At 48.7% G+C, this 27,925-nt stretch overlaps 2 protein-coding genes across 5 annotated transcripts in view; one reads left to right on the forward strand and one right to left on the reverse strand.

The window, feature by feature from the left end:
* Nucleotides 1–1,723, forward strand: part of KCNH1 (potassium voltage-gated channel subfamily H member 1) — a 416,350-nt gene extending 414,627 nt beyond the window's left edge. For both annotated transcript variants that reach the window (XM_065875181.1, XM_065875191.1), the window contains exon 11: nucleotides 517–1,723. In XM_065875181.1, coding sequence (XP_065731253.1) covers nucleotides 517–1,371 — 855 coding nt within the window. In that variant the 3' untranslated portion in view covers nucleotides 1,372–1,723. The remainder of the gene's footprint in view (nucleotides 1–516) is intronic.
* An 8,635-nt stretch (nucleotides 1,724–10,358) lies between these two features.
* HHAT (hedgehog acyltransferase) overlaps nucleotides 10,359–27,925 on the reverse strand; it is a 338,123-nt gene continuing 320,556 nt past the window's right edge. For all 3 annotated transcript variants that reach the window (XM_065881461.1, XM_065881452.1, XM_065881444.1), the window contains one exon: nucleotides 10,359–10,450. In XM_065881461.1, coding sequence (XP_065737533.1) covers nucleotides 10,359–10,450 — 92 coding nt within the window. The remainder of the gene's footprint in view (nucleotides 10,451–27,925) is intronic.

The following is a 27,925-nucleotide window of genomic DNA, read 5'->3' on the forward strand; positions in this document are numbered from 1 at the left end:
CTGTGGTATAGAACTTCAGTGCATCAGAATCACCGGGGGAGCCTTTTAAGTTACAGATTCAAGGGCTTCCCATCTGGTGACTTTTAGTGCAGTAGGTCTGAGGTGGGGTCAGAGAAATGATTTTTGAAAAGCTTACCAGGTGATACTGAATTGCAGGCCAGAAAGGATTAAAGGGGACCCAGGCTCAGAGGCCAGGACAGGCTCCTTGGAGGAGGCCACTTGGCATCTCCAACCTCTAGGCCTGTAGAGATGGAGAGGTTGGGGGTTTGTTTCTGTTGAAGAGGATGACAGCAGGAGTCAATTCCTTGCCGTTGGAGAGGTGGGAACGAGGGTCAGCAAAGGAAAGTGATGGCAGTCACTGAGCAAGGACCTGGAGGTCTTGCAGGGATGTGACTGGACTGTGAGCCCCCTCCCTTAAGGCTGGAGCAGGACACCAGGCCTGTGATGGGCAGAGGGGCCGAGCTTCGCTGATGCCACAGCTGGGTTAACAGGACGTGTCATTCTGTCTCCCTCCAGATCGTGTTCCGGAAGATCAGCGATGTGAAACGGGAGGAGGAAGAGCGCATGAAACGGAAGAACGAGGCCCCCCTGATCTTGCCGCCGGACCACCCTGTCCGGCGGCTCTTCCAGAGGTTCCGACAGCAGAAGGAGGCCAGGCTGGCCGCGGAGAGGGGCGGCCGGGACCTGGACGACCTGGATGTGGAGAAGGGCAGCATCCTCACCGAGCACACCCACCACGGCCTGGTGAAGGCCAGCGTCGTCACCGTCCGCGAGAGCCCTGCCACGCCCGTGGCCTTCCCTGCGGCCACCGCATCCACAGGGCTGGACCACGCCAGGCTGCAGGCGCCGCCGGGGGCCGACTGCCTGGGCCCCAAGGCCGGCGGGGGTGACTGGGCCAAGCGCAAGGGCTGGGCCCGCTTCAAGGACTCCTGTGGGAAGGCTGAGGACTGGAGCAAGGTGTCCAAGGCCGAGTCCATGGAGACGCTCCCCGAGAGGACAAAGGCGAGTGGTGAGGCCACGCTCAAGAAGACAGACTCGTGTGACAGCGGCATCACCAAGAGCGACCTGCGTCTGGACAGCGTGGGCGAGGCCAGGAGCCCCCAGGACCGGAGCCCCATCTTGGCCGAGGTCAAGCATTCGTTCTACCCCATCCCTGAGCAGACACTGCAGGCCACCGTCCTGGAGGTGAAACACGAGCTGAAGGAGGACATCAAGGCCTTGAACACCAAAATGACGAACATTGAGAACCAGCTCTCTGAGATACTCAGGATATTAACTTCCAGAAGATCCTCTCAGTCTCCTCAGGAGCTGTTTGAAATATCGAGGCCCCAGTCCCCAGAATCAGAGAGGGACATTTTTGGAGCGAGCTGAGAGGTCTGCTGAAAAAAAAAAAAAAAACAAGTCGAAGACAAAACACCCTATACCCTCCTGCCCTATAGACATCACCTCTACCACACACACCTACATGACCAACAACTTTCAAAGTAGCCTCTTCCCGACAGAAAATCCAAGTGGGACCAGTCGCTTAGGCACGCTCTCTCCTTTTCTCTATCTGGGGGAAGATCTGGGAAGAGGACTGTGCCACCACCCTGCAAGATGGCAACTGCACCTGAACCGTCTTTGCACAATTTTGGAAGAAGAGGCACGCCATCTAGAGGGTATTTTCCTCCATTTTAAATTTTTTACTGCCATGATATTTGTAAAAGATGAAAACTACCAGGAAAGAACAGCAGCCATTGGGGATTGGTGGGAGAGCACCGAGAACCCCTCGTGTATATTACCACGCTGGGCTCCTTCGCCAGGACCGCCGGAGACTGTGGTGGGCACAGGGAGTTCCCAGCATTCCCTGCCCTTGGACAGCCTGTGTCTGAGGTCACCGTCTATTTCCCTACTGTAGTCATTTGTAACAAGCTCGGGACAGGGGGAGCTTGAGGGACAGGGAGGGGAGGGTAGAGCCTTTCGACTTTCTGTCTCTGACGGTTAAGGCCGAAAAGCAGCTGAGGTGCTTTGGGTGCCTCCTGTAGACACTTAGAGCCGGGAATCTTCAGGTCTCCTTTCCCAAGAGAAATGAGCCAAGTGTAAGAGCTGGAGAGGGGCGGTGGCGATCCAGAGGTTCTCTGGGCTATGGTCTGCACCCTGCTCCTATAGGATAGTGGAAGGGGAGGGCCCTGGAGGCCCCGGATGAATCTCTGGCTCGGCTCCATGCCACTGGCCTCATCACACAGGCCCTTTGCTTCTTTTCCTTCTTGACCTCTTCCCAAGTGTTCCTGTGGCATTCCTCAGGGTATGGGGCATCGGCAGGAAGGGTGATGAGCCCAGATTGGCTTTATTAGCAAAGCAGACACACACACATGACCTCAGAAAAATGATTGTAGCGAGTGCTGTGTTTCCATTATGACTCTTGTTGGGATTGCCCTAGAGAAGTTTGTATTTTGTCCACGGCATGGGTTCATTCTAGGACACTCGGGAGCCGTGCTTGGCCTTATTTTTAAGCTAATCTCTTTATCTCATACTAAAGTCAGTAGGACTTCAAGAGAAACCATGAGATTGCAGGGCTGTGATTGTAGTGGCTTCAGGAGCTGGGAAAAGAGAAAGAGGCAGGAGTTTCCAGACTGTCTCTGTAAAGTGATGGAGAGAGGTGGCTGCGGGACAGTGGTCCACGAGGAAGGTCTGAGCTTAGAATGATGATCACGGAGCCACCTATGGGCCATCCAGGTCCCTATGCCATGATGCTCGGGACTGTCCACTGCCTCACAGTCCCCTGGGTTCAGGTTATTCGTGTGCTTGGGCTCCTTTCAGTGGTGTCTGAGAAAGGAAAGAGATCTCTCCCAGACAAAGTGGAGAGGAGGGGTCAGGACCCTAAAAATTGATAAGTAAGATTGGAAGTTCAGCTCTAAAAACTCAGCTTTGAGAGAGTGAAATTAGGAGTGCAGGTGATCTGGAATGATTAGTGACAGCATGGAATCGTCTAGGGCACTGACCTTCTGCACATGTGATGCTGTGGCAATCCCGTCCTTAGCACCTCTGCCTGGCATTGCTTTGCAGTAGAGATTCTGGATCCCAAAGTTGATGTCCCTCAGTACTGAAGGGAACCTGACAGGTCAGGGCCTGCCCTACCAAAGATATCTAGTGTTTCTGAAAGCTTCCTGTCTGAGCCTACCCACTCTCTTTAGTCCTGCTCAGTGGCCATGGCATGACCCAGGACTTGGACCTCAGTTGTCTGTACAAGAGTGGGGCTGTCCTCTCCTGGCTGCCAGGGTTGGCACAGACAGCCTTGGGGAGCAGAGTCTGAAAGGTCAACGTGAGGGTCCTTCCCCAGAGGCCCCACACACTCATGCAGCTTCTTCCGCGACTCTTACAGCGGTGCTCCGATGCTTCCCGAGGCTGAGACATTATTGGATTCAGCCTCAGATGGCAGCATACAAAGAAGAAGTGAAATTTCCCAGGGCCGAGAGTCATGACTGTTAATGACTCTGGGTAAGCCGTGGGGCTTTCAGCCTCTTTAACTTGAGAAGCTGCCAACTAGTCTTCGGAGCTGAGGCTCTAAAATATCTGGACTCCCATCATCTGCTAGCTGCCCCTGAATCGTTCCAGTGTGCCATTCCTTAAACAGGCTCATCAACCTGCTTCCGGAGTTTAGGACTCACCACTTGTAAGGCGGGGCGAGGGCCCTGATAACTGCAACATCCAACTTCAGAAGCACCTGCCCAGCACCCTGCAGGCCCTTCCCTCCAGCTCTGCCTGAGGGGTACAGGTGTCTATTAAGAAATGTCCCCCCAGCTGGTTCTGAGGGGCAAAGATGCTAATGTGTGAGGCTTTGAAGTCCAGACCTGTTTTGGGGGGAAAATAATGCTTCGTGAATGTACTGCTTGATCAACTCCTAGGATTCAAACTGGGCTAGTGATGAGAAACCCGGATCTGCTCATCTTGGGGTCGCAGGGCCTGCAACCCATGCTCCTGGGGGTGACAGCGCACCACAGGTATGGCTGTATATGCTTTTATTCTTCTCCCCTTAAGGATTTAAGGATTTTAGGGATTTTTGCTATAATGGTTTTCTCTGGGAAAAAAACAAAAACAAACAAAACATTTTTAAATGAGCCAAACCTTCTTTCCTTGCATTTTTATGACATGCACTTGGCCGTGGGCTGCTTCGTACTAACTACCTACCTACACCCTTGCCCAGATGCCGCTCTGGCTTCCCAAGCAAGAACCACGAGCTTCAGATACCACTGACTCAGCCTTCCACTTATAAACCGTTATCTGGTGGCTGAAGAGAGATTAGGGAAACAAAAGGTATTTGTGTATTGGACCCAACCTTTAGACTTTAGAAAAGTTACGCTGAGAGATGTGGATTTACCTGAGCTATTTTTTTCTTTTCGAGGGAAGGGGACATGCCGTTATAGCATTGCAGAGTGATTGCTGGTTACTTGATCTCTTACATCAGTTCCTTACCTTGAATGTCATTCATAGGGAGGTTCCATTTCCCAGAGTACCCTAACAGACAGGCTGTTTAGAGTAGGAGGTCCTGCCCCTACCACTTGGTTGGTTGCTGAACATGGCCACTCCCACCCCTGCCCCCACCTTGGCTGGAGGTGTGGGAGTGAGGGGTGAGTCGGTGAAATAAGGCAGTCAACAAGATGGAGTGCTTGTTCTTGGTGGAGGCGCCATCTCCAGCAATGACTGCTCCCGTTCCATATACCTACAAAGGCTCCCCCACTGGCTATGACGAGATTCCCATAGGAAGGAATGGGAGGCAGCCATCTGGTTGGGAAGCCTTGGTCCAGTTCACAGTCTTGGTATCTCCACCTTCATCCATCCCCTTCCCTCGCACTCACACCCCCTGGCTTGATTCTTTCTAAGACTTTTCTTTATATTCTGGACCTCAGATTAAATCTGTGGGCAAAGGGTTTGTAGCTCGTGGTAGGCAGCCAATGGCTTCTAAAAACTCTGATGCTACAGCAACATGGGCCCTAGCATTTCAAGGCTGTTCCCGTTTCTTGTTATTCCAATTCCTGGGCTTGTTTTACCCTCAGCCTTCTAGATCATCCTCTGCACTGCTGCTGGTCCTGGAATCCTCTTTCAGAAGTGGAGTTAGCTAGCACAGCTCAGAGTAAAAATGCACCCCATCACACCACCCCATCCAGCGACCTTCCTCTCCTGAATCCTTAGGTGGGAGGGGAAAGCATTAAGCCAGCTGTTAAGCTTTGTGCCCAAGCCTGTGGGGAGTGAATGAATGCCTTCGAAATAACCAGGTAGGTGTAGGAAGAGCCTCGTCTCCCCTTGCTGCCCTGACCACCAGTTAGCACATGCACCCTCTGGGAAATTTTAGGAGCCCTGGTGGACGTACAAGTGGATGGGCGCTCGATGCATAGGTTGTACAGTGTTTTGCAATAAAGATGTTTAGCCTTAAGACCCTTGAATGGCACTCCAACTGTGATGGAGCCGCCAACACTCTTTCCTCTCCTCCCTCCTCATGTAGTGTTGCTTAAAGAGGAGGCCCACTGAGGGCGCACTCAGGCCCCTGGACAGCCTCTCTTCTGTCACTCCATCATTGTACTGCCTTCTTTCTCGCTTCGATAAAAATTACCTTCACCAGCTCTCGTGCCCTCCAACTGGACGAGATTTCACTGTCCTCCCAGCAGTAGCTGCGGCCATCAGAGACAGCACCATTTTCTCACCCATCATGTTCATGTTGAGATGTTTTCATTTCCACCCCCTCACAGTTCAAAAGAATCAATGTGAACTTGCCTCCTGCTTAAATTAGTTTCAAATGAAACTTCATTCTCATGCGAGCATATCAGACTTATTCGGGAACCTTTAGAACTGGACTTGAATACACTCCAGGTGCCGGACCGGTGGGTGCCCTCCCCGCCCACCATTAAACTTTCCTTAGAGCCACTGTCTCTTTATCTGTGACTTCTGAGTCAGCCAACAGATCCATTAGTTGTTCAATGAGACGTTCACGGATCTTGTATCAGGATATGAACTGCTTTTATGCAAAGAAAGATGCAAACCCGCCCCCCCCCCCACGATGAATGTATTCTCAATATTCAGACGCCGTATTTGTGCATCTGTTGGAGACTGCCCACATCTGACATCTCACTGACACTGCGAGGACACTTCTACTCACGAGCAGTTCGTCATCCTGGGGCTCCTCCTTGTATCAACACTCTTGCCATTGAGTCCTGCCAAATCCTTCATTGGATTTTTCTTCTTCCTTTGCATCTGTCACTTTGTCCACAGGAGCATGAATCAACAGACGTGCAAACGAGCTGAGACTACTTGTGTGGTCAGCTGAGTACGCTGACAGAACACTGCGTGACTGCAGCCTGGGGATGGTAAGAGGGACAGGTGGGCCCCTCCATTGATATTCCCTTCTCAACATTTTTAAACAAGCACAAATGATATTTGTTAAAAAAAAAGTTTAATTTTATTTATTATGGTAATAAACTATTTTATACATGATCATACATGATTGCTTTTGCCTTGCCTTTTATAGAATTTCTAGGCATTGAATTGGGTGTTCGCACCTAAGATGATGACAGAACAAGGTGGTACTTTCTAGTCCTTTTCAAGAGCCCGGGGAGCTCTCATTTGGATAGCACCTGTAACTCCGGTTTTCGGAGAACTTAAAATTCTAGAGACACCGAGATTGTGTGTCAGTCAAAGTACTGCATAGCAAGAGAATGGTTGTGAAGGAGCTTCACCATGTGATCTTGAAATAGAGCTGTATCTGCTATACAAATGTACAGAGATGCCCTCCAAACCTGGCATCACTGGAAAATTGTGGTACAACACACTGATTGAACACAGAACTGAAGCTGACCTCCCACCTAGAACCGAACTTTTTAATCTTTCTTGAACAATTTGGATTAACATTTGTGTACTCGTGCTTTGCTGCCTTTTAAAACATAACATACTGTCAAAAACTTTACTCTTTCTTTTTGGAATGACTCAGCGTCAACAGTATGAGTTCCGATCTGTGCTTTAATTCACTAATCGTCACAGAAGCCATTAAGGTAGAGGACCGCGTGTCCCTAAGCTAGTCCTGTACACCAGCACTGTTTCAGTTCTGCTGTGGTTTGAACAGCTATTGCTTCCCGCTCATGGCAAGAGTCTCCACGATACTGCCAACACGAGTTCTTATTTCATACTAACGGACTACATTTCAAAAATGGCGCTTTTCTTCTCATAGACAGTACAACTTAGGGATGAGGAATCTGTGATCTGCAAGCCGTATTCAGGCCTCTGCTTGATTTCATAGGGCCACAGTATAAATCCAGTATTTTTGATGACTTTCTCCCCACACCCTATTATGTTTTTACATTGCAGAAGAGCATAATAAAACTATTTTAAGGGTGATATTTTTTTAAATTCCAAATGGTTGATGTTCATTTCAAAAGTCCCACCTAACAAAGCACTAAACATATTGTACTCTTTAGATATCCTCAACGATGAAAAAAAATCTTTCTTTGTGACTACGATTTTTATAATTAGTCAAAAGGACTAAGCAACACAGAGCCAAGTAACAGATACTACATTTTGGATGACAAATGGGTTTCAACAATAAAAAAGAGGGATTTTGTTGGTTGGTTTTAAAATAAAACAGTTACCCTGAAGAAGGGCCTCAGAGAGGCATCTCACCATGCACTGAGAGAGGCCAGGACCGTCAAGATAATCTGGTTTCTCCACAGTTGGCCTTTCTGTATGGATGTATTCTGGTACATGTGCTAGAAAAGAAACTCATTGTATTATGGTTAATTTGTTATACTTAATCAGTAATTATATTGTTCCCTTAAATAAGCAATGAGCAGTCTCAGTTTCTCTAAGGGGAAACCCCCTCCCACTAAATTACTGTTCTCCCAATATGCAGATTATACAATTATATATATGACTGACATATTTTCTTTCTAAGTCTGCAGGATTTAGTAGAATAAAAGGCTTCTGCTGTCACTTCTCAAATAAATTAATCTGAGGAAATAACGAAATAAACACTTTTCAGTCTTCTTGCACGGTCCCAAGAATTAGTCAAAATGACCAATATTTTGCTGTCCTTCAGATGTTTTACTTGCCTCCTTGGGGCTCATCGTGACGGTCATGCTTGGAGCCCTCCGGTTTGCTCACAGAGCTAGGTTGGAGTCGGAGGATCCTGGGGCTAGAAGTGATCTTGGGATCTGTCTAGCTGTTTCCCTTCCCTGTGCTTGAAGTGGCCCAGGGCTGATAACTATGGAAAGTGACGCATCGGACGCACCTCAGCTGGAACTGCTCTGTCTGCTCAGACACCTCGGGAGTCTCTCATTCAAAGGAACTCCAAGATTTGAGCTCATGTGCATGAAAAGAGACATCATTTTCATATTACAGTTGGAGAAAAGCAAGAGGTTAAAGAAAACACTGGTCCTGGATAATCCACACATTGTGTAACCAGGCCTCAAATATATAGCTAAAGACAGTAATCATTTACTCATTCCTGAGAACCACTCTAAATCATAGAATAGCTTGAAAGAAATTCAGGGCTGTTACTTTCAAATATATGCACTGACTCTTCCAATGTAGTTTAACGAGCAAATAAGCCTATTTATTTTTATATAAATGGCGTCTCTGAAGAGTTGAAAATATTCTGCACTGTTTATATATGCGCATGCATTAGACATTTCCCTGCAATCATCTTCACACTACTTTTTCCCCTGTAAACTTCAGCCAAGAGGGTTCTGGCTGACCACAAATCTTGAATGTGTTAAGAGTCCATGAAGTTTTACTGTGTTCATTTGACGGCTCAATCTTCCTCAACTTCATCCCCACCTTAAGACTTCGCAGCACCTTGGACTCACCTGCCTGTCTCCCCGCCCCGCCCCCCCCCCCCCCCCCGCCCCCCCCCGTCCTTTACCAAGGCAGCTGCCGAGGCGACTGCTGCCCTGGTCTGCCTGCTTCCCTCCAGCCTCTGTCCTTTGCTGCAGCTAACACGGTGTGTACCCCTCCCTGGCATCCATGGCTGGTCCCCTCCCAACTCTCTTCCGAGCAGAGTGGCTAGGAAGAAAGCACGTCGGCAAAATGGTCCTGCACCAGGAGTTTAAACCTCGTTGAGCTAATAACCACAGCCCGGACACAAGGACAACAGCAAATGACTAACGGGAGACAGTGGGGCCCAGACCAGGTCCAGGTGCACCTTTCACTCAATGACGATGAATTCATGTGCTTGAGATGTTCTATTTTCCCATAATTGGGTACACTCTGGATTCAAATTTTGAAACTGCTTCACTTACCCTCTTGCCCCCTCAGAAGAAAAAAATCCAAAGCCACACAGAAGTATTCTGAATTATCTACCACTTGGGGCCATTAGTGGCCTGTCAGCATCTTTCCAGAAGAGTGAATAATTCAGAATTAGGTACGTGTGTTTTGATTTTAAACATTTTCCTCAAAAAATATTCAAAACAATTTTACAAAAATATGAATTACCTGTGTGATAGAAAAGGCTCCATTTTATTGGAAACAAAACAAAACAAGGTAAACCACAGAGTGTAAACCGCTCAGTGGGAAGATGACCGCTGAGACTTGTGTGAAGAGAGGAGAGACCACAGGAAGTCATCTTTACCCTCTATGACTTGCCTGATAGCACCTGTCTGTGATACACTATTCCTTGGTTTTTAAATTCTGCTTCTTTATTGGGAAAGAGTTAACTGTCAGGTAGGGGAACTGCCATGTTTATACTTCTCTGCAAATCTAGGGAAGAAGCAGCCAAATGTAGATCCGCTCAAGTAACAGCTCTCCTTGGGTACTGACTCCTTGCAATGCCACAGAACACATTCAGTCTTCTCTGACCCGGTAATTAGAAACACCTCCCTGGCTTTGTGGCTTTGTCACCTCCCTGCTGAGGAGCTGAAGTGTGAAGCTGAACCCAGGGCTGGTTCTACAGACTACACTGCAGGACATGGGGAAGGGGACACTCGAATGCCACTGACCCAACATGTTTCAGAAATACCGCCCAGGGGAGGACAGGCCTATCACTAATGAGAATTTCTATGCCTCAGTCAAGAAATGTCTAGTACATTTCATTCTTGGTAAAGGAGAAAGAACCTAAAGGGCCCTTGGGACTGGATTCTGGATCACGTCACCATGTGCAGTTAGGCAAGACACTTTACTGCTTTGGACCCCAGCTTACTCAACAGGAAGGCTGGGAAGATGATCTCTAAGTTCCCAAAGTTATGAGAGCTCAAGCTTCCAGTCTTGGAGTGAGGTAACTTCGACAAAAGATGAGCAGATCAGGCACTGCTCCCCTGGAGGTTACCTTGAGGTGCAAGGTCAGGGTGAAGCAATATTTGTCTTGGAAGCCAGCCAAAAGGGCTGACCGGGGCCCAGCGCCATTAGTTCACGGAGTATGTCTGGGCCCAGGCAATGCCCACGTGGGAGTAGCAGTACAGGAATCCCAGGACAGAGAGGGTCACACACGGCCAGCCTGCAGGGGGAGGACAGAGATAAGAGGATGGTTAGGAATGTCTGGGGCAGGACCTCCCACCGGTCCAAACTGTCCCCTTTGGAGAAGGCAACTCAGGAAACAACGTGGGCCTCCGTTTATGTGTTAAGACACATGCCTCCTAGAAAGTCTGTACTAACTGGAACACCAGCAAGTTGATCCCTATGTCCCCAATGGGAATGGGTCAGCATAAAATGAGGGGGTGCACTATAGCACATGCAAATTACGTTGAGAAACAGGACAAGCTTTTAAAGAATACATGTTTAGAAGACTAACGTAGTTAATAATCAAAAAAGACGAAACATCCATGAGACCCATAGCAAATCTCAAAAATGTACATTGACCGTCGTATTGAATTGAGTGCCGTCTGCCAGCACACAGAAGAGGGCCTACGTTAAACATTCAGTTTCAAAAGTCAAAGCTTTTAGTGGTTCCTTCTACAAGTACTTGTCTTAGAATATCTGACGTTGTTTTCTTCTTTTTTAAAAAATAACAGCCCTCTCTGCTCCTTGTTACTTAACGATCTCCATGTCTTCTACATGTTTCACTTATTCAAACACTGGGGGCCTGGGGAGCCAGAGGTGCTGTGGAATGCCGAAATAGAAAGATTTGGTCCTGTGTCCAAGGTGCTCTCACTTCAGTGTGGAAAAGACAAACACCCTCCGGTGGGATTTACAAGCCATGTAACGTGTGCTAGGTAATGATGTGCACAGAGCACATTTAAACTGCATCATGGGGGATGAGCAAGAGATGTCAGATGGAAAGGAACCAGGGACAAGCTACCAGAGAGACCACTTGACGTGTGACCATAATGGGGTCATCCAAGGAACAGGGATCATGTGATGTGACTACTGCACAGGGAGGGACGGGCAGGGTAGGGACAGAAGTAGGAGGAGGGAAGCCACTGAGGGTGATTATAACTCTGGCAGGCTCTCTCCTTGCTAAGTCAACCATTAGTTACTATTATTAATATGACATAGGTTCAGTCAATATAGCATAGTGGTTAAGTGCAGTTGCTGAAGTGGAACTGGACACAAGTTCAAATCCTGGCTCTGCCACTTGCCAGCTGTGTGACCTTGAGCCACTTAAGGAATCTCAAACGTAAAAGTAGGAGGGATAGAGCAACTTACTGAATAGTGTCTTTAGAAGGTGCCACGGACTGAATTGTGTACTCACTCCTCAATTCATATGTTGAAGCCCTAACCCTCAGTGTGATGGTACTTGGAGGTGGGGCCTTTGGGAGGTAAATAGGTTGAGATGAGGTCATGAGGGTAGGGCTCTCATGATGGGATTAGTGCCCTTATAAGAAGAGATACCAGAGACCTGGCTTCCTCTCTCTCTATGGCCTATAAGGACACAGAGAGAAGGCAGCCATCTGCAAGTCAGGAAGAGAGTCCTCACCAAGAACAAAACCATCAACCAACAAAACTTTGATCTTGGATTTTCCAGCTTCCAGAGAAATAAATGTCTGTTGTTTAAGCCACCCAGTCTGTGGTATGTTGTGATGGCAGCCTGAGCTAAGATACAACAATTGTGTGAAATGATGTAAAGACCTGCACGGTGCCTGGCCCATGGTGGAACACTAAAGAAAGGTAGTGATGTAATAGTGGTATTGAGAGGGTACAGAAGTCTTTCTGCACCAAGATTAGAGTGACAACAGGGAGAGCAAGCCCTGGTCTTCCTCCTAACTCCTGCCTTCCCCTTGCCCCTGGGACTGGGTTGGCACAGTGTTTTCCCAGGCCCTGAAGGCAAGAGAAGAAAGGGCAGCAGAGGAGGCCCAACAGCCTGGCTCTAGGACCAGTCCTGCAGTCCCACCTCCCGTCTGCTAGTCGGCCAGGCTAAGAGTTTCCTATACCTGCTGGAACAAATTACCACAGACTTAGTGGCTTCAAAGAAGAGAAATTTATTCTCTCACACTTTTGGAGGCCAGAAGTCTGAAATCAAGGTGTTGGCAGAGCTCCCCTCTGTCTGAACGCTCTGGGGGAGGATGCTTCCTTGCCTCTTCCAGTTTCTGGTGGCCCCAGGCCTTCCTTGGCTTATGGAAGCCTTCTTCCCTGTCTCCTCTTCTCTAATAAGGACACGACCAGTCATTGGATATAGGGTCCACCCTAAATCCAGGATAATTTTTTTCTCAAGATCCTTAACGAATTATACCTGCAAAGACCCTACTTCCAAACGAAGTCACATTCTGAGGTTCTATGTACATACGAATTTTGTGGGTGCTATTCAGCTCAGTACAGCCAGGTACTTTTTCAAGCTTCAAGACAGACCCATCCTGCCTGGAGGCACCCTCAGATCCCTCACCCCTGTGGCTCAGACAGATGCCAGGGGACCTTTCAACACCTGGTCCTCAGGTGCCTCAGGGAGCAGGAAGAGGGGAGGGGGCTTCGGGTGCAGGAGGCGAACCCAGACTTCAGCTGTGTTTAGGGTAAGCCATCAGCACGTGTTTGGTAAACACAGAAACCAGAGGCTGGCTGCGGAAGTGGGAGAATGGGGATGTTTCATTTACACAAAGCTGGGCCTGGGGCATGGCACAGCTGTGCTTGGCCCCGAGGCTGTCAAGGGACATCCCTGTGAAAGCTTCCGCCCGGCACACAGAACTGCAAGGAGCCCTGCCCAGGGGTAAGGCATATACGTGTTCAGTCTGGACCACAGCTGGGCCCTGAAAATTCTCCCTTGTGTTACTGCATGCCATGCACAGAGGCAGCTAGACAGCAGTGATCCTGACGCTACTAGGAGACCGTAGCGGGATCTCAGTTTCTCTGTCTACACATTGGAGGTCAAAAATAAATAAAAGCATGTGAAATAAAATAAAATCACAGGTTTGGTAGGGCTTTTAAAAAGTATTTCAGAAAGTCAAAGGATTACCTGAGAATTCTCTTACGTACACACAGCTCATTGGTCTTTTTAATGCATGAGTGTTCCTCCAGACAGTAGCCCCAGTGTGTACCAGATGGCGTTCAAGAACCCGGTCTCCTTTCCTGACCTCAGGAGTAAGATACGTGATGACAACAAAAAGAGAGATTCCACAAGTCACCCTTCCACAGCATTCAACCAACACTGGACGAGCAGTTGCTATGTGCCTGGCTCTGTTCTTCAACTGTGGCTGCTGCTAACCAAGCAGATGTGGCCCAAGCGTGACAGGGTGCTTGGGGCAGAGGCCCCTCTTCATCAGGGCTCAGAGAAGCACAGGATCATAAAACTGGAAATAAACGGACTGTCATTCTGGCAACATGCCAAGGGTTGCTGTGATACACAGTCATCCAGGCTTGTCAACCGTTAACAAAAATGATGGCATCAGAAAGGGTTCTGTCCTGCCAAAGGAACAGGGATCTCATCCTTCGGCCCTCTCTCCCCCTGGCCTCTCCCTACTAAGTTTTCTTCTTCCATGTTGTCCCTTCTCACCAGGCTTTCCAAACCCACGTGTCCAGAAAACTCCCTTATCCCCACATCCTCAAACCCATGCATGCATACACACACACACATCATTAATGTGGCTTATAAAGACTGGTAGGCTGTACTGTACTGGTCAAAGGAAAAGATCCTACTTTAGGGCTGAAGCCCCCTGCACACGCTGTTCATTTACGGCTGGGACCCCAGAGTCAATGATATGTGCAGCTTCCTGGTGGGCTTTTGATACCTGGACCTAACAAGACGCAAACAGGTGAACACTTTGAACAGGTGAACAGCGAGGCAGCACTGAAGATATTAAGAACAGTGTGCTAGCGAGTCAGACAGCAGTTGCAAAGGATCGGGGTATACAGTTAATAGGACAGATTATTTAACAGATACAGCAAAATGCATATAAGTAGGATGTTTAGCACAATAAAGTCAATTAAGAGGACCAAGGTAGGCGTATAATATATGGAGTTAATAGGTGGCTGTATCATGATATTGTTAATGGGATATTGGTGGGTTGTATAATAACTACAGCTAATGAGAGACAGGTAGGACACAGGGGAATGGCTGTAGCTAATAGAAAGTGAGCCATGTAATTTCACTTGAGGTTATTAAGGCTGAGACACTCTCTGAGCAATTACATCAGTAGGAAAGGACTAGAAAGGCAGAGGTTCAGGACACTGAAGGAAAAGACCGTTATCATGCAGGGCCATGAGAAGTCAAAGGATATCTCCAGCTGGGTTTCTGGAAAGTGAAGGGATAATCAGAACAAGAAGCAGGTCTAATGAAAAATATTGTTTAAAAAGTAACGTTGTAAAATGGTGCAGCCACAGTGGAAAAGAGTACGGAGGTTCCTCAAAAAAAAAATCAGAATTACCACATATATACCCAAAAGAATTAAAAGAAAGAAGAGGTATTTGTACACCCAAGTTCATAGCAGCACTGCTTCCAACAGTCCCAAGGTAGAAGCAACAAGCATCCACTGACAGACGGATACACAAAACGTGGTCTACATATATAATAGAATATCAGTCAGCCTCAAAAAAGGAAATTCTGACACGTGCTACGACATGGGTGAACTTTGAAGACATCATGCTAAATGAGATAAGCCAGTAACAAAAGGGCAAATACTGCAAGATTTTCACTTATATAAGGTACCTAGAGTAGTCAAATTCACAGAGACACATAATACAATGGTGGTTGCCAGGGGCTGGGAGGAATGGGGAGTTAATGTTTAATGGGTACAGAGTTTCAGTTTTGCAAGGGGAAAAAAGATCTAGACATGGATGGTGCATAGCAATGTGAATATACTTAACACCACTGAACTGTAGAATTAAAATGGTAAATTTTATGTTATACATATAATTTACCACAATAAAAAATTATGCTGAATGAAAGAAGCCATCAACGAAATAATACATGCTGTATTATTCTACGCATAAAAAATGCAAACTGATTTATAGTAACAAAAAGCATGTCAGTGGTTGCCTGGGGCTGGAGCAGAGGGAGAAATAGATTACAAAGGGCCACTAGGAATCTTTGGGGATGATGAAGATGTTTTGCATCTTGATCATGGGACAGTTTTTCAGGTTATATACAACTGGAAAATACATTAAATGGATCTATTTTATTGTGCGTAAATTATTTCTCAATAAAGTTGTCATAAAAATTTTTAAAGGTGTTCTTGGAACATTAGCAAATCACAGGCTTGCAGTACTCTACTGCAATGTCCTAGGCGATATATGCCCCAAGGTATTCAAACAAAAGATGCAAGAAGATGCAATTCATTTATTTTTAATGTCTTTATTGGAGTATAATTGCTTTCCAATGGTGTGTTAGTTTCTGCTTTATAAAAAAGTGAATCAGCTATACGTATACATATATCCCCAAATCCCCTCCCTCCTGTGTCTCCCTCCCTCCCATCCAGGTGGTCGCAAAGCACCGAGCTGATCTCCCTGTGCTATATGGCTGCTTCCCACTAGCTCTCTATTTTATATTTGGTAGTGTATATATGTCCATGCCACTCTCTCACTTCGTCCCAGCTTCCCCTTCCCCCTCCCCGTGTCCTCAAGTCCATTCTCTACATCTGCGTCTTTATTCCTGTCCTGCTCCTAGGTTCATCAGAACCATTTTTTTTTTCGATTCCATATATATGTGTTAGCATACGGTATTTGTTTTTCTCTTTCTGACTTAACTTCACTCTGTATGACAGACTCTAGGGCCATCCACCTCACTACAAATAACTCAATTTCGTTTCTTTTTATGGCTGAGTAATATTCCATTGTATATATGTGCCACATCTTCTTTATCCATTCATCTGTCGATGGACACTTAGGTTGCTTCCATGTCCCGGCTATTGTAAATAGTGCTGCAGTGAACATTGTGGTACACGACTCTTTTTGAATTACGGTTTTCTCAAGTATATGCCCAGTAGTGGGATGCAATTCATTTTTTGATATGATGCTGGGTCTTCAGTCCCTCACCTCCCTAGGGGCAGGAGGACTTGCCATGTGTGGGACTGAACACTGGGCTCCTCTCATCATGCTTTCTTCTGCTGGGGCCTCTGAGGAGGACAACCAGGAGAACTCTCTTAGCCATGCCGATGTATTCAGCAGCTGAATCAGCACAAATCCCTATCCTGGGGAAGAAATCAATCCTTCCTAATGGGAGAGGAGTTAACTGAGTTGCTGAATTGTGTATGAGCTATCAATTACCCCATCAAAGGCTTGCTCTGCTGTCAGGATGGGCAATACTGCTGAGCCTGTGACCGCCATCTTGGCTCTAACAAGGCTTTTTTTTTTTTTTTTTTTTTGGTATGCGGGGCTCTCACCGCTGCGGCCCCTCCCGCTGCAGAGCACAGGTTCCGGACGCGCAGGCTCAGCGGCCACGGCTCACGGGCCCAGCCGCTCCGCGGCACGTGGGATCCTCCCGGACCGGGGCACGAACTCGTGTCCCCTGCATCGGCAGGCGGACTCCCAACCACTGTGCCACCAGGGAAGCCCTAACAAGGCTTTTTTAAAGGCCACATCCTGCTGTTAACCATTTTTAGAAGAAAATGGCTGGTGACCAGCATGTGAACAAACTTTGCAGTGAAGCCTTCTTCCCATCCTTGCTTCCAGTCAACCAGAAACATAGTCCCTATCCATATGTGAGTAGTTTACAAAGAATACACAATCTTTTTTTTTTTTTAGTTTATCTATGTTTGGCTGCGTTGGGTCTTTGTTGCTGCGCGCGGGCTTTCTCTAGTTGCAGCGAGTGGGGGGGCTACTCTTCGTTGCGGTGCGTGGGCTTCTCATTGCGGTGGCTTCTCTTGTTGCGGGGCACGGGCTCTAGGCACGCGGGCTTCAGTAGCTGTGGCTCATGGGCTCTAGAGCGCAGGCTCAGTAGTTGTGGCGCACGGGCTTAGTTGCTCTGTGGCACATGGGACCTTCCCAGGCCAGGGCTTGAACCCGTGTCCCCTGCATTGGCAGGCGGATTCTTAACCACTGCGCCACCAGGGAAGCCCAAGAATACACAATCCTAGTGAATCCTCACAACACCTTGAGATAGAAATTACTAACCTATACTAATGTTCTTTCTTGAAGCTATATTGCCTCAAAGGGGCCCAGAGTCCACATCCCAAGGCCAGGGTGTCAGACTGAATCCTACCCGGAGAATAGTCTGAAGGACTTGAGTCTGTCCTTTAGTTTTATCTACAATTATCTGTCATTTATCTACCATTAACAATGCCCTAGCTTCCTCCCTCCATCCACTCAGGCAAGATTTCTAGCCAGAGGCTCTGACGCCCTGTGGCCCGTTGTCCCTCCCACTGACCCACTGCTCAGTCGTCCCCTTGCTGAGCCACAGTTCTCCTGAGGGTTGAAGGACATCTTGACCCTCTCAGCTTGGCTCTTGGGTCCCTACAGCTGGACGGATAGACTCTCACCTTCTGGCCCCTGAAGCAGCAATGTCACTCAGCGACTCACAGCCATTCTAAGAAAGGAAAAAGAGGAGCTTCCCATCCTAAGAGCCATCAGGCTACAAAGGAAACAAGTCTCACCTCTCCAGACAAACTCGCCTTGGCTGGAGCCTAGAACACAAATGTGAAGGATGTATCATGATCATCAAGGGCCACCAACATATCCATCCATAACCCTGGGGATGCAGGTGCATATATAACAGCCCACACCACCATGTGGGTGAAGACGAATGTGAGACGGATGAATTTCAACCTCTACAGCGGGCCTTTGTGAATGGGCAGGCTCGGAGGATATGCAATAGGGAAATGGAATGAAGAGGTGATTCTCGGGGATGCTGCAGAAGACAGAGACATAGGATGTGGTGACTGATGGAGCTGGGGGCCAAAGAACACATTCCCTCTCACTGACCCTGAGCACTGCCTCAGACAGTACCCTCAGGGCTGACACCAGCTGGTGCACATCAGAGAGACCATACCCTACGTTAATAGACTGATGCGCTACCCTACTAGTTAGTAAAAGCCATGGTCCCAGCCTCCCCTCAGGACCTGTCCTCTGATATATATAACATCCAAAGGAGTAACACCTGCTTCTGTAGGGGCCTCTAGGACCTGCTCTTGCTTGCTTGCTCTTGACAGCACTTAATTTTTAACAATACTCAGATCTGATGCAGGGAAATGAAAAAGGGCCTTGGTAGCTTTCTTTCAGACTTATTTTCCCGAGGAGCCCCAGCCCGGAGATATTGTGGAGCCGTTCATCAAATGGTCCTGAGCCTGCAGACCTTCCTTCACAGCTCAATTTAGAGCTTTCATCTTAATAAAGCTATAGGACAGGAGCCTTTTCCTGTCCAAGGGCTACCTTATTCATTTATTTATTGTTTGCGGTACGCGGGCCTCTCACTGTTGTGGCCTCTCCCGTTGTGGAGCACAGGCTCCGGACGCGCAGGCTCAGCGGCCATGGCTCATGGGCCCAGCCGCTCAGCGGCATGCGGGATCTTCCCGGACCGGGGCACGAACCCGTGTCCCCTGCCTCCGCAGGCGGACTCTCAACCGCTGTACCACCAGGGAAGCCCAGGGCTACCTTATTGAAGGATACACAGCAAGAGCACAGCTGCCCAGGCTTCCAAGCCTGTACACTGCTGGGTCTATTTTCAAACCCATGGGCATATGGACAGAAGGTCTACAGAACAGGCTTTTGCTATCTAGTGTTAGAATAACCATTTCTTGCCTTCGAGTCGTTTATAAACCAGGGCCTCAAACCCAGGTTTTGAGGCCTCGGTGTTCTTTCAAAAAACGCTCAGCTGCCTCTTTCACACCCTCGCGTGAGAAAGAAGAACTAGGTGGTTCTAATTTGTTCAAAATTGAAGCATGAAATTCTAGGGCACTGGTTCTCAAACGCGAGCCACATCAGAGTCACCGGGAGGGCATGTTAGAATGCAAGGTCCCATCCCCCAGAGTTCCTGATCCAGGATGTCTGGGTGGGCCCAAGATTTGCATTTCTACCACGATACCCAGTGATGTAGATTCTGCTGGTCCAAGAGTCACCCTTTGGGACCCCTGTTCTAGGGCACTCTGCACAGGGCTGAGGGAAGAGCTCATACCGGTCGTTCACACACTGACTGGGCTGTCTCTCGAGCAGAGGGGATGGACGAGCAGTGAGCATTACGGGTCACCAGGTGCTTTGCTGGCTGCACTCCACACCCTCACAAACACCTTCTCAGGGAGGTATTATTCGCTCCACTTCACAGAAAAGGATACTAAGGATCAGAGGAGGAGAGTAACTTTCTTGAGGTCTCACAGCCAACTGGTCATCAGGTCACACTTGGAACTCGTGACCGCGTGGCTCCGAGTGTGCTCGGCCGCCTCAGCTCCAAAGCCCTGACTGGCCTCGGAGCACACCGGGGAAAGGCTCACGCCAGAGCCCCACCGCCTAGCGTGGTGTCTTTCCTTTAAATCCTCCGCCTCCAAATCTTGTTTCATCCCCCTACTCACGATGCTAAGGCAACAGGAAGTGGGAAGGATCAGGTTCATATTTTTAGGCGTCATCGTCACTAGCTTGCTTGGTCACCCCATCTCTGGGGTCCTCAGTCTCCCCATTCTTGTAATAACTGGGAAAAGAAAGCCTGGATGAACATTTTACACCCCTCGTGGTGGCAGCTGCCTAATTTAGACTGGGGCCACAAAGGAGCACGTTCCCAGTGCCTGGATGGTCTTTTATTAAAATTGTAAGAGTCACAGTTATTTGATCCTGGCCATGGGCTGAGCCTGCACAGGGCATCCAGCAGGGAGACAGAGAGGAAGGGGTGACTGACGGCCCTCAGAGGGCTTCCTGCCATCCTGAGCAACAGTCATTTGCTGGGCGCTGTGTGCACATTTTAACAGGCACGAATAGCGTGCCGTTGATAACTCGCGTTGTTCACGGTCAATTTCACATTCTGAGGAAACCAACCTGTGCTGTAGTCTTCACCCTTCCCCCCCTCCCAGCACAAGCCCCGCAGACTGGTGCTTACTGAAGCACTCGCTGCCATAAAGCAAAATCATTTCACGTGAAACTGAGGAAGTGGGGAGAACAAACCAGAGCCACTTTTTCTTATCCTGACAGCGTGAGGAGAAGGTGGAGCTGAGAAAACACAGATTTTCTTCTCTCTCCAGGGCAGGTGGGGGACCTGCTTCCGAGAAAACCGTCCTTGCCGTTGCTGCCACGCCCCCGACTCCGGCCACTGGGGCCAGAGGCTGCGAAGTCGGATCACGCTTCCCAGCTGTTTCTCTTCCTTAACGTGTTTTGTTTTAAACAGGCTGATTAGGGCTATTGTTCATCGTTCATTCATGACCACGTAACGTAACACGGCGGAGGCTGCCTAGCAAATGAGCTCGGGGAAGCGGCTCCCCGCAAACAAAGGGATGGCGCGCAGTGTGGGGTAGGCTCCCTGTCGCACCGCCCTGACAACCACTCACCCACCTGGGCATTTATGAAGCACCTACTGTGTGCCCAGCGTTTAGACAGGCAGCCTTGACACATGTCACACAAGCAGTCTGAGCCTTCATCAGAGGCCTGTGAGAACGTGCCCCCAAAGGCTAAGTGCACGCTCGGGGCCCCCAACTCTCCACGTTTGGCTCTACAGCTCCACCTCCAAACGTGCACATAACGGAAGGCTTGGGGAAACACAGAAGACAGAGACAAATTCTCAAACACCTGGGCCAGCCGGGATGATGGGCTGACACTAGTAAGTTGACATTGCACTAGGATAAAAATGGATGAGCTTAACGGTTTTTGTTTTGTTTCCTAATCCAACTACATACATATGGGATGGCGGTGGCCTGGGATCCATGTCACGGGAGGAGGGGTTGACAGACCTGGCAATGTTTATCTGGAATCACGGAGACTCTGGAGAAGAGAAAAGAAGTACCTGCAAATATAGAACAGTCTACCCTTTGGAAGCAGGATGAGGAGACATGTGCACACCCCACAGGGGGTGCTGGTTGGGGGAGGGACACTCTGGAGGCAGAGAAACACTCTGGCAGCTGGAGCCCTCCAGCACTGGAACAAGCTCAGGACACTCTGAGCATCCCCATCCAGGGGAAGGCAGCAGAGGCAGGACAGGCGGCAAGGAGATTCCTCTTCTGGACTGGAGGTGGAATAGGTCTGAGAATCTGTGAATCGGCTCCTTTCTTCCCAGGTCACTAGGACCAGGGCATCCATGGTAAAATGGTCAATGAATAAACAGACATGGGTACATGAGTACTTCTGAGTACTCAGTCACAAGACTCCCAAATCCCTAATACAGGTAATCAAAAATAACAGTTGTTGCAAAATCCCTGATCAAGGAACCCTACGTATGTACATCTGGCCTCTATCTTCCCAGCCCGTGGGACATGCAGCCAATGGACAGAAGTGCCCACAGTTGAAGAGCTGAAGCATCATCTACACTTGTGTGCGTGCCTGGGAGAAGAGGCGCCTGGCAGGTACTGGCTGAGAACACCTAGACTTTAGCAAAGGACGGCAGAGCAGGAAAGCCACTCCGGTCATCCCGCTTCCTGTCACCACTAAAGGAATACACCAGGGAGAGCTGGAAAGGAAGAGAAAGAGAGTGACGCCTAAATCACGTGAACCTCTGAAAAGGTGATGTCAGCAGATCCGGCTGACACGTTCTTTTCCTAAAGCAGTTATTAGATAAATGACTCCAAATTACTTGACTTAAATTTCTCAGCAAAGAACGCAACGACAAAACCAAGCTCCCGGCGGCGGCGGCAGCAGCATCTCTCCCCCGGAGCTCTTGGGGGCAACAGCGGGCTAGGCACTCCAGCCGCCCCTCGGGAAGAAGGAAATGTTCCTGCCTGTCAGAGCCACCTTTGTTCTCACCTCGCCGCTCCCACTTACTGTGTCTGCAAAAGTGTATTTTGCTCATCTCCACGCTGAGGAACAGGTTCAGATTGAGCACAGGTGGTACTGCGGAGCAAAGGGCTTGTCTATGCACCATCCTCAGTGGGCACAGTCAGTGGCCAGGATGTAGTTTCTCTCTAAGGGTACTGAGCCCAGAGGTTTGGTCTCATTAGTGCCGACTTTAACCACCTGAGCTGCTGCTCGCCTTCTTCAAAAGGCACTTGACAGAAGCACGAAACAGCTCTGAGATGAGTTCAGAAAAAATGTGGCTCCAACGTTTATAAATGGTATTCGGGAAAGGCATCTTCACTTCCTAGGTGCTGGTGTAAGGAAGGCTGTGGGAAACAGAGGTAAGAAGAGTGTCCAAGCTCAGGGGATGTGCTGCTGGCAGCAGCGTCCACATGTCCCCCCCTCCAGCCAGCCAGCTTGAGGCAGGGGTAGCAGCCTGGTCATCCCACAGTAGCACAGAGCACCTAGGTGGTCCTGAGCACCAGGTGAAGGCAGCACAGGGAACAGCCAGCCACAGCCTCAGGGAGCCCGGGGCCCTTCTCTGCTGAAGAAAAATCAGCGCTTCCATGGGATGGGGCAAGGGCTCCTAGGTCACTGTTCTGGGGAGGGAAAAGAAACACAGAAGACTCCATAGGGCCCTCCCATCAAACCCACACACACTGGAGACCCAGGGCTCTGCTGAGGGTGAACAGAGAGGCACAGAGCAGCCCCACATCATAGCTGCTTTTCCTCTGCAGGAGGGTAAGGCTATGGGGCCATGTGCAAGCATGGGGCAAGCATGGCTCTGGACAGTAGCCATGGTCACTGCTGCTGCTGTCACCTCAGGCCACAGGGCACACAGGGGCTAGCGAGAGGGATGTGTGTTCAGCCTGAGAGTGAGAGAAAGCACACACGTATGAGTGTGGACTCGAGCAAGGCTGACCAATTCCAGGCACCATGTTTTACAAGTGACACGATCACACAGAAGCCACTTCAAGGAGGGTCTAGAAGGGCTCCTCAGGGTGGGCATGCTGATAAGTTAAAGTTTAGCCTGGAAAAAGGCCATGAGGCCACGTGGAAAGAGAATTAATTAGGCTTGTTTTACGTCACTCCGGAAGACAGAACTGGGGCCAAGAGATGGAAGTTAGAGGCAGATTTTGGCTCTTACCAAAAGGAGCCTGTGACATTTACAGCCTCCCCATCCGGGATTTGCACCCCTGTCGGCATTCATAGTATGGATGGCTGCCTCTGATGGGCGATGGGACCAGATGACCCGTTCCAACTCTTAAAGAGATTACAGCCCTGTAAAATTCAAGTCCTCAAATCATCTTCCCCTCCCCCTGCCCCAGGAAAGGTACAGACAAAGACTGAAGTTAGACTAAAAGACCACTGCAGTCAGGTGCAGGGGGAGAAGGGGCATCCTGTCTGGACTGGGAGCAGAAAGCAGCGTTCTAGCAAACTGTGGAAATGTCTCAAGATACGACAGACCCTTAGTGAGGTGCTTATGACGATATTTACCTGACATATAGAGTGACTCAGACACGTTTCTGATTACAGAGAAAGATGTTTTTGTGCCTTAAAGACCAAAGGAACACTGTGTTCCTCTCAGGCTACTGACTCTAGCCCGTGATCCTGAGGGTGGGTCTGCCTGGGACAACAAGGCTAGTACTGCCAGAAGCCGGGATTTGTCCCCCGCTTCCAAGGGTCCCTTCTGGCACCCCTGCTCACTTGGGCAGCCTGGATGTACCTGATCCCATGCAAACCTTTGCAGGGAGCAAACATTCAGCAATCTCACACGGGGTGCTCACAGGGAAGTGCTCTTCCTCCCTTGCCTATCTGCTCAGAACCAAACACCTCGAACCAGTTTTCTACGGGGCAGAGAAGACAGGACAGGGCTCTGTTGAAGTGGAGCTGAGGAGGTGCAAGGCAAAGGCAGCCTGGATCTCTCCAGGAATGTTAGGAATTAACTAATGGTAATTAGCTGTAGTCACTAATAAGGAGTGAGCACCCTTCCCCGCCGCCTCCTCTGAGCTTCCTGACCAGCCAGCAGGAGTGGCGGGAGGCTGGGACCCTTCAAGGAAACTCATCCCACTGTTTACTCTCTTCCCGGTAGTCTTTGCATGGGATTAATTGTCGGGCTCCAGGGAAGGGACAGCCTCCAGGGAAGGGATCTCAGTTGCCGCAGTTTCTGGCGTGGTTCTGCTTGTGACCTCAGAGCACACATGACACTCTGGACTCCTTGCAGAGTTCCCAGATGCTGCCTCGGTGTGGGTCAACTCAGGGCGTGGAACCAGCCCGTAATGCGCTTTCTCGGATTCCTCTAAAGGGACAAGGCAGTGTGTCTCCGCGAGTCAGCTCTATGGCGTGGATCTGGACTCCCCCGCCATCTGACCTGTCACATCTACCCAGTTCTTCCTAACTTGTGTCCCAGCAACGGAGCTTGAAGTGGTGATGGAACCGTGACAGTCCCCTCTCCCATGACACTCCTGGGTGGAGGTCTGACCTTGGCTGTTGGCATCTTTCATTGCAGAGCCTCCACCTCCCTCCCCTAGGGGGCTGCCCTGTGCTCCACTTGGGAAGATTTGGCTCCGTTCTTGCTGTAAGGGCTGGGAAGGATCTGATCTTAAACTAATCATCTTTATGACTCATCATTCAACATTACTGAGCTCCTACTACATACAGGGCACTGGGTTAAGTGCTAGGGATACTGGAGAGATTAAAAGGCTGACTTGCAGTTACAGATACAGGAATTCCACGTAAAAAGATAAGTCATGACCTCAGGGTGTTTCCCAATGTGGAAGATTTTTCCGTGCACTGGACATAATGTCAAAGGCGGGTAAAACTGGACAGGAAGAACTGGCTTCTGTGCTCAAAGAGCTCCATTCTGGAGAAGGAGAACCCAGAGCACTGAAAGCCCGGCCGTGGAGGACATAGGAGCAGAGAGAGCTAAGGAAATGTGGACCGCCTTGACTTTGACCATCACCGGTGCGTCAGCCAGAAGGGCCAGCCATGGCTAGCTATTCCACTCTCTTAAGCACATACCTTCCAGTAATTTCCATCCTCTGGATAAACCCTCCCTCAGTGGAAGAAGGCCTGCCCTCCAATAAGACTGTCCATCCAACAAGACTTAGAATGGCTTTTTCCCCCAGATTTTAATCTATTTTTTGACCAGGTAATGCACAGTATAAAATTCAAATGTATCGAAGAGTAAGCAAGGAAAAGTAAATCTCCATCTCCCAACCTCACGTCCAGTCCACCCAATTCCTCTTCCTAGAAGGTCTGTTTCCAGTTCCTTGTTTCTACTCCCAGAGATATTCTTTGCACACAGAAGCATAGACATATATATCCATATATACACATGCACACATACAAATACATACATACACATATATATATATATTTTAAATGGTTTTTAACTCTTCATTTTGAAACATGTATTATTTTGAACACAAACACTACACACACTGTTCATTTCCTTATTTTATTAAGGTTTTATATATGGGGGATTGTTCCATGTAAGTACACGTAATGCTGCTTCATCCTTTTTAATGGCTGTGGAAATTTCTGACTTTATATACCATAATTTATTTACCTGACTCCCTCTGATGGGTATTACCTCCATTCTAAGTTTTGCTAATACAAACAATGTCACAATAAATATTTTTGTATAACATTTCATTTCACGTGTATGAAAGTATATGTGAATGACAAATTCCTAGAAGTGGAATTGCTGCTGGGTCAGTTTTGGTAGATATTTCCAAACCATTCCCTACGGAGGAGTTACCACTTTATACCCCAAGACGAATGTATGAGGTTAAACTTTTTGATCTGTGCAATCTGGTGCTTGTAATTTGCATTTCTCTTATTGAGGCTGATATGCAAATACTGACTCCTTATGTTGTACACCTGAAACTAATATAATTTCATATGTCAATGACACCTCAATAAAAAAAAAGAGTGAGGTTGGGCATCTTTTCATTTGTTTCAGAGCCATTTGTGTTTCACCTTTCTGTGACCTGTCTATTCAAGTCCTTTTTCCACTCTTCTACTAAGCTGGTACTTTTTTTCTCACAAATTTTAGGAGTGAGAGTGGTTACTACTATGCCCAGCCTGAAGGGTGTTCTGCAACCATCAACAAGAGTGTGAGGTCAAGGGCGCTGAGTCAGTGGGTAGCTGGCCACAGTCAGGGACAGGCCTGGGTACAAGCTGCTGAGATGGGAGCAGTCACCCTGAGCAATCAAGGGGCCCCCGTGCAGGGATCCCGGCCCAAAGAACACGGCCGGCACTAGGTTCCGCCTTCTGTAGCAGCTCAGTGCTCCACTGTTTCTGAATCTTTATTAAGTGAAGAAATCAAGACAAACTTCTTTACTATTGGCATCACAATCTCTGCAGAGAGTTCTTGGTGAGCCAGGCAGGAAAGGCTGTATACTTACTTCTATTCTCCCTCCATACGGCCCTTCAGCTGGGAGCTGGGGCAAGGCTTTATTTGCCTGCCTTCCTTCCCTCCCTCCCTCCTTTCTTTCCTTCCTTCCTGCCTGCCCTGCTCTCTCCCTTTCATTCATCTCCCTCCCCTCCCCTCCCCTCTCTTCCTTCTATCCACCCCATCCACTGCTCACTTAATACTGAATTCTGGGGCAGGCAAGGCTTTGCTCCCTAAGCCTTCTCTCATACATCTCCCAGTATAGCTGGGTGACATGTATACTGTACCTAGCATCTATTCCAATTACTTACCCTCTACCTCCTTGACAGTTAGGTCTTTCTTCAGTTCTGAGCCAATCACAATGGATGGAATTAAGGATTCTATAAATGAGCCTCAGCCACACCATGCAATGGGCCTCGAGGCCAGGGTTCTGGGCTGTAGTGAGCCTCTCATCTATTGCTCCACTAGCCCCTTCTCTGGGCTTTCCTTACCGCCAGCCGAGTCCTGGCCTAGAGGCTGCCAGGGGCAAGTCCAGATGTCTGCTTATTACTGTGAAACCCGGGTTTTCTATGTTCCTCTCCAGGATGGTCCAGGGCTGATCATTAAGCTTGTTTTGCTCCTCAATTCTGAGCAATTTCTACTAGAATGGAGGAGGAAGAGGAGGGGAAGAATGGACTTCTTTCTGTTTCCAGTTCTTGTCAGTATTCCTCCCAGCACCAGAAGGCGGCAGTGGCTTCAAACTCCAGCTCCTATGCACACTCTCAAACTCAGCAACACTGGACTCCCTTAAGGTCTAAGAACCAGCCACAGCACCCCTGGTCTGAGGTTCAGGCATAAGCCAGAGGGCACCCCTCCGAGATCTGAACACCAGCTCCCAGGGGCCTCTTCTTCTCTGAGCTCCCACAGTCCAGTGATCCTACCCCTTCCTTTTTATTTCCCCAGCCCTAGGCTTAGTAACTGCTTTCTACAGTTGCTAATATCTGGGTTACTTTAGGGTCCCTTTTTGCTCTTTCAGCCTTCTGATGCTTATGTAGTTCCCTGTATTAAATCCCTCTGTTTGAAATACCTTGCATCATCTCTATTTTCCTGACTAGACCTTGACTTTGTGCATCACTTAACTCCCAATTTTAGCCCAGAGCCTTATGAGTGCCCCCTGTGGTAGCAGGAGGACTAGGGAAGGAGAAAACAATAATCAAGTTGAGTCTGGAGAGGTGAATGGGGGAGACTGCCATGCACAGAGGAGGGACCCAAGATTCTGGGGGTTCACCATTTAAAGAGAATCACCTGGAGGGTTCTCATCCAAGTATTATTTCT

This window comes from Phocoena phocoena, chromosome 1, assembly GCF_963924675.1.
Source record: "Phocoena phocoena chromosome 1, mPhoPho1.1, whole genome shotgun sequence".
In the NCBI taxonomy this organism is placed as follows: domain Eukaryota; kingdom Metazoa; phylum Chordata; class Mammalia; order Artiodactyla; family Phocoenidae; genus Phocoena; species Phocoena phocoena.